This window comes from Pimephales promelas, chromosome 16 (assembly GCF_988280905.1).
Source record: "Pimephales promelas chromosome 16, fPimPro1.hap1.1, whole genome shotgun sequence".
Taxonomy (NCBI): domain Eukaryota; kingdom Metazoa; phylum Chordata; class Actinopteri; order Cypriniformes; family Leuciscidae; genus Pimephales; species Pimephales promelas.
Genome location: NC_142784.1, coordinates 28,845,290 through 28,857,342, shown reverse-complemented (window position 1 = coordinate 28,857,342; position 12,053 = coordinate 28,845,290). Strand labels below are relative to the sequence as shown.

General features: G+C 38.3%; 1 protein-coding gene across 2 annotated transcripts; it reads left to right on the top strand.

Annotated features, from left to right (window-relative positions):
- Positions 1-584: 584 nt before the first annotated feature.
- Positions 585-7,996, top strand: bach1a (BACH transcriptional regulator 1a). Of its 2 annotated transcripts, none has more exons than XM_039670799.2 (5): positions 585-742; positions 1,373-1,627; positions 2,814-4,040; positions 4,441-4,647; positions 5,909-7,996. In XM_039670799.2, exons 2-5 carry the CDS (start codon positions 1,388-1,390, stop codon positions 6,248-6,250), a joined length of 2,016 nt encoding a protein of 671 aa, XP_039526733.2. In that variant the 5' UTR covers positions 585-742; positions 1,373-1,387; the 3' UTR covers positions 6,251-7,996. The 2 variants fall into 2 exon arrangements, with proteins under 2 accessions (XP_039526733.2, XP_039526734.2); XM_039670800.2 differs by having other exon boundaries at positions 599-742; positions 1,345-1,627.
- Positions 7,997-12,053: the final 4,057 nt, after the last annotated feature.

Sequence of the window (12,053 nt, the reverse complement as noted above, 5' to 3'; positions counted from 1 at the left end):
ATTTCTAAATCATATTTTATTATTTTAGAACGTTAAAATCAGCTTTTATTTAACGAATACAACCGTGGTCTGATTATTTACAAGAGATATCCAAAGATGTTACAGTGAGTTTAAACAGCAAGTGAAAATTAAGCGAATCATCTCTGGGATTTCAAAATAAAAGTTCAAACATTAGGCTCCTTAATATATGACTTAGCAACAGTTTATTATAATGTCTGTAAATAATAACAGCAATAATAATAATAATTGTTATTATTATTTATTATAATATTTTTTTATTATTTTATATATTTATATACTTGTTTAACATAAATTTGAACATTTAGATTTAAAAAAGAGAGACTAGCAGAGAGAAGAGAGACTATCTATCTATCTATCTATCTATCTATCTATCTATCTATCTATCTATCTATCTATCTATCTATCTATCTATCTATCTATCTATCTATCTATCTATCTATCTATCTATCTATCTATCTATCTATCTATCTCAGACTGTAAAAAATGATCTATCTATGCTAAAAGTGGGCGTGGCTCTTGATTGGCGTGGTTATCAGATTCATGACGCAGTACGTTCTGTACGTGATGTGTGACGCGCACTCACTGCCGCACTGTACAGTCACATGACCTGCATTATGGTGCTCGTTCGCTGTCAAACTTTAATCCGTTTTTTCTTTTAGACTAGAAAAGCGATGGACAGAGCGGAATTTTTGATGTCTTCTGATTTCCAGTGATATGTCAGGTCAGTTTTATATTCCTTTACAGACATACAAGCCCCGCGTTTAAACATTATTGTGTGTTAGGTTAAACAATGTCAGTTAACGTACATTTTAAACCTCTGGCTAGTTCCTATTTTTGTTTTTATCATCTTAAAGATTATGCCATTTTGACAAGTCGGAACTTCCCGTATAAGCAATTAGCATTTATGCCAGCTCATAAACAAATGTTTACACAGCTGCATAACACTCACAATTGTGAAACTATGCTGGTAACTATATGATTGATACAAATAGACAAATAATTATATATAGAAAGATTAGCTATCTTTGGTCTAGCCGGGAACTGAAAACATGCTTTTAATGTGTACTTATTTTGCAGAGTCATGCTCAGTCACTCTGTTTACTAATCTTAAGGGTTACTCAAATGTTTTTAACATTGAAAGGTAAGATTATAGTGGCTTCATATATAGGCTATATTTTACTCTTTGTATTCTACATGGCATATTTGTAAATGCATCTGTATTCTGTATGTGCCCCTCATCACCATGTATTGAGCTGGAAATCACTCCACCCAAGTGTAACTTGATGCATCTCTTTCTGTATTTCCACCGTCCTTGTTACACAGTTGCGTCTATGTATCTGTTATTTTGTAGCTAAACCCCTGCGTCATGTCTGTGGATGGCCCCCGGACCTCTGTTTTCACCTTTCAGTCCGCTGTTCACAGCCATCATGTTCTTCGCTCGCTGGAGGAACTGAGACAGAAGGAGCTCTTGTGTGATGTGACTGTTGAAGTGGAGCGCAGGAGCTTTCGAGCACACTCTTCTGTGCTGGCTTCCTCCAGCCACTATTTTTACACCAGGCTTACAAACCACAGCCGACCAAACCTCACTGTCATCTTACCGGATGAGGTAATGCTTGATATGGTGGATGGATGGGTTGAACCTGGAGGTTTTCAGAAACCTATGGTTAAGCTGTCTTCTCTTTATGATTTGTTGTTATTTTTAACAGAAACACACTCACACAAACACACACATTGCATAGTTATATATAAAATTGATCAGAGCAAACTCTAAAACAAACAATTCAAACCAAAGTGAAAAATATGTCATCCTTTACTCATTTACTTGTATAAATATAGAATCCATTAGGGTTAGTGACATGGCGCATAATTCTATTTATGAGCACGGCTATATTTATCCAGAAATACATTAGAAAAATTACATACTTCTATGATGACCATGTTCTGATTTCTGAATTCAAATTAATTTAGATATTTTTGAGGGGTAAAAAAAAAAAAAAAAAGAATACTGATGCAACTGTCCTAAAATCATTTAAAAAAAGCCTTATTAAAATAGTTAAATTATATAAATGTATATTTTATTATTATTATTAGTCTATTTTTTTTTTACAAAACTGTTTATTAATATTACTACAGATCAATGTCATGCAGTCCGACCAACTTGCATGAAAGTATTATACTGTATATAAAACAGCAAATTTTATCATAGAGAGGACTTCCTAACTCATAACTTCATAACTGTGTCAAGATCAATAAGTTTCTTAAAATATCAGATAATTTGACCTTTTTATTGTAATGCAGGCTGTAAAATGTCATGTGACTCTCCAAATTAAAAAAATAATTATGAATGATATTTGTTAATAAAGATAATATTTTTTCTTGTAAAAAAGAACAATATTTTTACTTTTTACTTGATTCTTACACCACAATTTTAATTTCTTGAACATGGTTTAAAAGTTTTACATTTCTTGCTGACAATTTTTATTTTTGTTGTTGTTGCTACTTTTCGTAATCCCAAATATCCTCATTTAGTTTTGTTAAATGGAAAAGTCTAACTTTTCCTTAATGGAAGTCATACGAGTTTGGCACGACATGAGGGTGAGCAAATTATGACATAGTGTTCATTATAGCGTGCACTATTCCTTGGAAAATGGTTTATAGTGCATTGCTGTCAAATTAGGCCTTATACATTGAGATTAAATTAAGCAAACAATGTTACAGCTCTAGCCCAATAATGTGATTTTGTAAATAATTTATTCATGCAGTAATCATGACTAGATCATTAATCTCCCAAGGTCACTGTGGAGGGATTTGAGCCTCTTCTGAGGTTTGCCTACACTGCAAAACTTCACTTCACGAAAGAAAACATCCTGGAGATCCACAGATGCGCTGAATTTCTTGGATTTCAAAACCTCGATAAAGCTTGCTTCGAATTCCTCGTTCCAAAGTTTTCTGATGGTGGTGGAACCTCAAAAAAGGTGAAGGAGAAAAGCAAAAGCCAAGAATCCAGTAAGAAATCCCAAGCGATCTGCAGTCCTAGTGACCAAAACCCTAAAACTGGAGAAGATGCTCAGGATGCAGGAACAGTCATGCAGGCTGCATCTGCAACATCCTCTGCAGAAAGTCCTAAAGATTGTCCACCGATCTCCAATGGCAAAGAAATGCAGTTAGATTTATCCCCGCTCTACACAAGAAGCTCTTCATACCACATGGGTGATGGCCAAGACCAGTTTTGCCTGCAGAACTGTGGCCCACAGTTGCCTTCCTCTTCTGTGGTGGCCGGTGAAGTGTGTCCTTTCCTGTCCACTTCGAGCACCAGTGATGAGAAACTGCATTCGGCTGTAGCTGGCTGTGGTGGGGACATTTTAGCAATGGAGGAACAATTCCAGAAGGAACTCGCAATGGAGGTACGTTGTGAACCACCTATTGATAAAGACCTGAACATAGCCAGCATCACCGATGGCCACTTTGACCAACTTGAAGGGTCTCTAATGCCGCCCAACAACTGCAGCCAACTATGTCCTCTGAATTCTGTGGAGTCAAGCGGGGTTTTGGACGGGATTTCCAGCGCTCCAGACATCAGTAGCATTGGCACCGAAGACAACCAGGTCTTTGATTCCAACAAACAAACGTTCTCTGAACTGTCCCCCAAAGATGGCTTCAACGAACGAAGCATAGTGGAAAGGGAAGTGGCTGAGCATCTGGCAAAGGGCTTTTGGCCGGATTTGAGCTCCACGTTAAATGAGCCACTACCTTTGGACTCTATCGACCAGTCGTCTGCTGGAAACGGCTCGGATTTCCACTGGTTGAAGCATCTAGATCTGGGAGCTGCGCCCGATGATTGTCCCTTCCTGAGGGACCTGAGCTCCACTGACAGACAGACCTCTGGGGGACACACTCTGTCCAATGAAGACACTGGAGACAGTTCCTGCATGTCCCCAATTAACTCCAGGGAAAACTCTGAGTGTGAATCGGATGGAGACTGTGCGCAGTGTGGTGGTAGCAGTGAACCGGTTCAGGAGGTGAGCATGCTAGCACTCACGGTTTTAAAACTTCATGAAGTTAGAGGTGGAGTTTGGTGCCAAATTGCAAACTTCACCAGTATTTTGTACTCTGTTGAGATTCCCTGACATGCGTCAAATAAAAGTTTGGTAACGCTCCCTTTTACAGTACAGTACTTACAGTGTACTTACCTAGAAAGTACTGGCTAATATAAGGTAAGTACGTGGAACAGGGGTAGGTTTAGGGTTAGTACTAGTTATTACCTAGTAATTGTAGTTACTAAAATAAGTACATAGTATTTACATGGGTAACTGGACTGTAAAAGGAAGCGTTACCAAAAGTTTTTTTTTTTAAATGTAACCAACCTCTAGGCTGAACCCCCTCCGTAATGCAGTGTTGACGTCAAGGTTGTCTTCCCAGGTGGATTTGCCATTCCCTGTGGAGCAAATTTCCAGCATGACCAGGAGGGCATTCCTGCAGATGTTGAAACGCGAGAAACTTACCCCGGAACAGCTGGAGTTTGTTCAGGATGTGAGACGGCGCAGTAAGAACCGCGTGGCTGCACAGCGCTGCCGCAAGAGGAAGCTAGACTGTATCTACTGGCTGGAGGGAGACATCAAGAAACTGGTATATCTGTCTATATAGCAATGTTTTGGGGAATGTCCTTCGAATGTTAATTGACTTGCATGGTTCTGATAAACGCTGGTATGACATGTGCAGACTCTACGATGATGACACCTATTGAACCGTAGGGTATGACGCAAGTTAGTATAGAAGATTAAAACGGCATACACTAGTGGAAACGAATAAGCAAGATGAGTCGCACTTAGTAATAACTACAGCTAACTAATTTGCTCGACAATTCAAATTAATGGCAAACAAACATGGCATCAAGGATTATTTTGTTATCTTTGTTCTCTGTTTTGTTTTATTTACAGATTTTCACTACACACTCAACTCATTGGGACCAAAAAAATTCACGATATGACTATAAAAGCGGTGATGTCTGGTACCACCCTGATAATGAAAATAATGTTACAGTTTTGTATAATAGACGACACTTTCATTGTAAAAATAGTAAAAAATAAAATGACCATGAAATAAAGTAATAAATATGTTAAATGTTTAGAAAATATACATTTGTATACTAAATATGTACAAATATGCATAAAATACACGTTGGATTATTATCAGAGTTTAGTATATAGACAACACAATTGTTACTGGTACAATTAGAAGCAAGAATAATTTTAAATCCCTTCCATTACCACATTGTGTGTGGACATAAAGTGTACAATTATATTGCGTATAGTGTCCCTTTTGTTGGAAATGGAGATTGAGTAAACCAATCAACACAGTTTTTGTAAACATGTAATGTTTTTCCACCATTAAGGCCCTTTCACACCGGACGCGTAACGAAAAAACGGTGAGCTGTCCTCTTAAAATCATCAGGGGCTACGTTTACGTGTAATCCAATAAACACTGCATTAGTAAACCGATTGAAGGCTTAAATGAACTGAAAAGCTTTCATGTAAACACCCGGTTGGGCTCGATCCGAATTAGGACAATGTCCCATCAGTTCTTGTTTCAGATTCTCATCCACAGACGACTCGAGAGACTCAAGCAATCATAAGATCCGTCATTGTTGCTGTGACGTCACCTTCGTTTCCTTTATGTGATTGGCTGAAGCCTTTTCTATCGAATAAATAAAAGTCGTTTTATCGGCGCAGCATATTCGCGTTCGGTCTGGAAGCACTCATTACACAAACTACTGATCAAAAAAAATAAAACCATCATGTGTCAAAATCGCGTCCAGTGTGAAAGGACCTATAGGAATGCAAAGTACAGTATACTAAACCGGATCTTCTTTTGTCTCCACATTTATCAGAGGAGCGAGAAGGAGAAATTACTGCAAGATCGCAACCAACTGAAGCTCAGCTTGGAGGATATGCGTCAGAACCTCTCGGGCCTGTGCCAGAACCTCTGTACGGACACCTCGCCGCAGTCCGAGCAGCTGCAAGCGCTGGCCAGGTACGTCTCCTCCGACTGTCCCACCTCTATCCTCCTGACCCCCATGGCTTCTCCTAGCCTGGCTGGCCCAGACCGGGACGTCCCTGCGAACACCTTTCTTCCAGACATTAGTCCTGAAGGAGACACCGTAGCACTCAGGTCGCCCGCTGCCTTCCTGCAAGACACCGCTCAGAGCGCTGTTACAGATCCAGCTCCGTGATGTACAACAGAATAAAAGCCGCTTGGAATGGTCTGATAATTCAGTTTTACTCAGGAGCTTACCTTTCTGCTGCCGTCAGTTACACTTTTGAGCATGACTTTCTTATAGGAGCACTTTCGTAATGTTTCTAAGTATGGATGTGACTAAATTTGCACTATTGCACCAGGAGTTTCATATGGAAATGCTACTATGCCTTTCATTCCTTGCATAAGGGTCATTCCTGTTACGCCACACATTTTGAACTCTTAAACTTTAAAAACAAATACACCCTTGTGTTGTGATTCAAAGTATTTCAGAAATAGGCTTTTGTTGAAGATGTAAGATGACTTACAGAATAGTTGACTTGAAATACATGGTTTGTTTTATTATGGATTGATAGTAACTCAAATATCGATTTTTGATATTTTGATTCAGTCATACCATTTTCTTTTTGTCCAACGGGATGGAAAAATAAGACAAACAGCTAAAGCACAATGCATCAATTAATTTATCGAATGAACTGCTAATACTTCCTGGTGTTTATGCTGTTGTTTTCCCACCCAGAATGATGTCACTTCCTGGACAATAATGTCATTAAGGAACAGGCTTCTTTTGTTTTGTTAAAGGGATTTTTCAAAAGACTAACAGGGTGGAAAGTGATATTAAGGACACAGGAAATATCTAAGATTAACACTTAAAACAACATTCCCAAATTTTGTGTTTTGATTAAAGAAAGAAAAACGTCTGGAAAATCTCTCTATTTTATCCAAATATAACTTATGTACAGTATTTGTATATATAATGGAGAATTGAAAATGTACTACATAACAGGAATGACTCATTTCCAGTGCTAGCATTAACTTCACTTACACTGCCACTATAGACAATCATAGTAATTATCTTTATGTTAATGGTTTATGATTTTGTTATGCAATGTAGAGCATAAAAGTACATTCCAGTTTAGCCTAATACGTCTTTATCATTATCGGCATGAGAATTCTATATTAAATATGCATCTGTGTTTTTTTTTAAGTATCCGTATGTGCATATGTCATAGATATAATAACATTTTAAATAACTGCCATGTACGTTTTCATGCATATCATGTAGGATTTGTGAAAAATACATAGATTCCATAGTCTCTCTTAGGTAAAGTTTAGATACTGTTCACTTTTTGCCTGCTAAAGTGGACTGAGTTTGGAAAAGGCAGACATAATTAATCCTAAAAAAAAAAAAGTCATAATTAATCCTATTTACTTTAATACATGTTTATGGTCTTATTGTGCATGATGATTCTTCATTCCACATTACTTCAATGAAAAGTTTGTAATGTAATATTTCATTGACATTATTAATAATAATATAGTATTACAATACATCACCCTTTTCAGCTGATGTCAGCCTATTGGCTGTTGGATCACAAATAGAGATTCAGGCATTATTTTAACTCTCGTTGTGGTACAGAATGCTCACTTTTCATGTACGGAGGATAAAATTAATTTCTGACCTTACTTTCTGTTTAACTGTACTTCACATTATGGATGTAAAATGGATGTGAATGCCGTTTCATGTTGACTTTAATGCTTGGATTAGTCTAAAAAATGTAACTTGTTCATTTTGTCATTGTAGCGTTCTGTTTTTTGTGCTTTTTTGTTTTGTTTTAACCCTGTAACCAACATACTGTCATGTAAGCCTAGAATGCACTGTATAATTCACTATTTGATTCATATTTAACAAATAGCAGCAAATAAAATGTCAATACTAATATTTTTCACTAAATGTTTAAATGCAGTGGTGCTTGCTAAAAGTAATGTATAAAAAATGCATGAATAATGCATGAAATAGCTGTACATGTAAGCACAGTTAGTCTAAGGCAAAGAATAGCTCGGATTTTTAGAAAGCGTCCCTATTGAAGGGGTGAATGTTGATGCATTTAATTGAGATCACGGTAAGGTTTCGTAAACACACTGATTGATTTCACCATCCTCTCTCTAGCTGTTACTGTTTTCCCCAGAGCCCTGTTTTTAATGATCAGTTCCCGAATACGATAAATTGTGCATTAGTGAACCAGTTTTGATATAATAAATAACAATAATAATTAACAAATTCACAATACAAACATTTCTCAAGATGTGATATTGAGTGGTTGTCAGCAGTTGAGTAACTTCACCACAAGAGGTCAGAATAATCATGAATAGCACATTCACACAAGTTTAAATACTGTCATCCAATAAGCAAAATGATTATGCCCAGAGATTTCGCTTTGTTTCTCTCTGCCACTGACAGGGCCAGACTTTTTGGCATTAACAAGTGGTATTAGAGTCCAGGTTAGTTCACTTCCATCTTCTCCCCCTGTAACCAACATTTACTATATGACACAATAGACTGTTTGCTTATGCACTTTTCAGTACATTTTATTGTTTGTATTTACAGAAGGAGTTTATGGGCATGACAAAAACAGTTTCATGAACTATTTCATAGTTCATGGGGGATTGTTATAAAATGTATTTGAGACATGAATCTCCAACAACTTTGTAGCATAGCCTAACTATTCTTTTCCCACTAATCAAAGTCATTTGAATATTTATCATAAATGCATATTATCTAATCAACCAATCACATGGCAGTTGCTTCAATGCATTTATGGGTGTGGTCCTGGTCAAGACAATCTCCTGAACTCCAAACTGAATGTCAGAATGGGAAAGAAAGGTGATTTAAGCAATTTTGAGCGTGGCATGGTTGTTGGTGCCAGACAGGCCGGTCTGAGTATTTCACAATCTGCTCAGTTACTGGGATTTTCACGCACAACCATTTCTAGGGTTTACAAAGAATGGTGTGAAAAGGGAAAAACATCCAGTATGCGGCAGTCCTGTGGGCGAAAATGCCTTGTTGATGCTAGAGGTCAGAGGAGAATGGGCCGACTGATTCAAGCTGATAGAAGAGCAACTTTGACTGAAATAACCACTCGTTACAACCGAGGTATGCAGCAAAGCATTTGTGAAGCCACAACACGCACAACCTTGAGGCGGATGGGCTACAACAGCAGAAGACCCCACCGGGTACCACTCACCTCTACTATAAATATGAAAAAGAGGCTACGATTTGCAAGAGCTCACCAAAATTGCACAGACTGGAAAAATGTTGCCTGGTCTGATGAGTCTCGATTTCTGTTGAGACATTCAGATGCTAGAGTCAGAATTTGGCGTAAACAGAATGAGAACATGGATCCATCATGCCTTGTTACCACTGTGCAGGCTGGTGGTGGTGGTGTAATGGTGTGGGTTTTTTTTTTCTTGGCACACTTTAGGCCCCTTAGTGCCAATTGGGCATTGTTTAAATGCCACGGCCTACCTGAGCATTGTTTCTGACAATGTCCATCCCTTTATGGCCACCATGTACCCATCCCCCAGCAGGATAATGCACCATGTCACAAAGCTCGAATCATTTCAAATTGGTTTCTTGAACATGACAATGAGTTCACTGTACTAAACTGTCCCCCACAGTCACCAGATCTCAACCCAATAGAGCATCTTTGGGATGTGGTGGAACGGGAGCTTCGTGCCCTTGGATGTACACCTCACAAATCTCCATCAACTGCGAGATACTATCATATAAATATCGGCCAACATTTCTAAAGAATGCTTTCAGCACCTTGTTGAATCAATGCCACGTAGAATTACGAATTTGCCACCTTGTGAAAGAGTACGTTTTTGCATAAAATTGGGTTGGAGTCTCTAGCTTGCTAGAAAGAGCCAAACCTTAAAAATCAATTTTGTCCTTTGCAGGAAGATAAATCTCCATCTTGAGCAGCCTTGTCTTAGTGAATTTAATTTAAAGCTCCCTATTAAGATAAAGTTGTGTTTGGTTTGCTCTCCTGCACTGAATTTAAATAATCTACCATGTCTAGGGAACATTGGTTTTAATCAGTAGAAAAGCCCATTTTCTGTTGGTCCATCTGCTCAAGGTCACCACGCCAGTTGTCATTGACATTTCAGACTCCATCATTCTAAAGCTAAACTTTGCCAATTGGCTACGTTTGTGGTCTTCTGTGAGTGTATTGATCTTACCTTGTTTTGTTGAAACTAACTAGATTCAGAACACCATTAAAAACTCAATCATTTATCTTTTAAGTTGTAATTACTCTGTGTGGCCCGACAGGTTCTTAGCTTAGTTCTTAATTGTCCTTTCAAGGTGATCCCATTTGTTTACCTCCTCCACGCATACTAAAGATCTCCAAATTTATTTGGTTTTGTTTTCCTCTCCAAGGTCTTTAATGAGGTGAGTGCTTAGAAATATTCCAATGGTGTAGCCAACATGCCATACAGTGAGAGCAAGGGTTCCTCCGCAGCGGCATATTTATACAATACAATGAGAAATGAAATGCTGATATAGAAGTACTGGTTGATATAGGCTGTTGTTGTTTTGATCTGTTGTTTAAAATAAAATTTTCCCTCCATCCAATGATGATGTTGCTTTGAAACAGTGGCATAAAGGGTCATTGATGCCAAAGTCGATCTTCCTGTGGCCAAGAAGTCATTGGGGCAGAATAAAAGCCAATCTAGTTAAATATCAACAGAAAATAGAAAAGGACCGAGAAAGATATCACAGTAAAAAAAGAAAGAGGAAAAGTGAAACCAATCTTAGAGCGACACTCTTCTACGAGCGACGACGTATATCCACTGCAAACGCTGAGTTGGCCACTACACCACAAAACACACCTCAGACACCGGACACTCCACCCATAGTGGAAAGATCTACATCCAGTGGTAGGAAGAAAGTGAGGATTTGTCTGTGGTTAATACTACTGCTGGTTGATACCCTGAGAAAAATCGAAAAATATAATAAAAGGTTCCCCAGACTACAGAAAAAAATCAGTCATAATGACTCACCACGGAGTAAAGTGGCAAGACAAATGGAGGAGGGACCAAAAAAAACTAAGGACGACTGTAACCTTTGAAAACACCATCATTTCTCATTTGAGGGAAAAGAAACCTCTGCCAAAAACCAGCAGCTGATAGCCAAAATTGTGTCTTCTAAAATTCTCCAGAAAAACAAGACTAATGAAATTTGCACAGAGTGGCATCTCAGCAGTTCTTGAAGATGACTGCAGAATGGGCACAAACCTTAAAGTGTAATCGAGGTTTGCAATTAAACAAAATCATCAAATTCCTCTCATGGGATGAAAATTCAAGGGCCACAACAGGAAAAAAAAGAAACGCTGACAAGCAATAAAACTCGAATGCAGAAGCGCTTCTTGAATGAATCTATGCAACTTCTTAAATTACTCACAATTTTCCAAGAGGCATCGCTTCAATTTTCTAAGAGGCCCTTGGGTGGTTAGACCGAGAGTACAGGACAGAGACACACGTCTCTGCAAAAACAGCCCAGTCTCATCCCAAGACGTCATATAACTGACGTCTTGGGACGTCTTTTGACCATACGTCAACATCCGCCTTTTTAGGGTACCCTTAAAAGTCGGTTAGATGATGTTATCGGATCCTAACCCTACCCCTGACCTAAACCTACCCTGTCACCTAACCGACGTTAAAGGTAAAGCGTCAGTTGTATGATCGCCATGTAACCGACGTTTAAGGGTACCCTAAAAAGGCGGATGTTGACGTATGGTCAAAAGACGTCCTAAGACGTCAGTTATATGATAAGATGAGACTGTGTTAGCAAAAAACACGCCAATACACCATTCATGAGTTCACACTTACATACAATTATGCTGCGTTCACATGCTATGGAAAATAGGATATTTTCCACTTGTGAACTGGTATTTGTTGCGTTCAAGTGCTTTTGTTGTTGTAATTTGGTAAAAAGA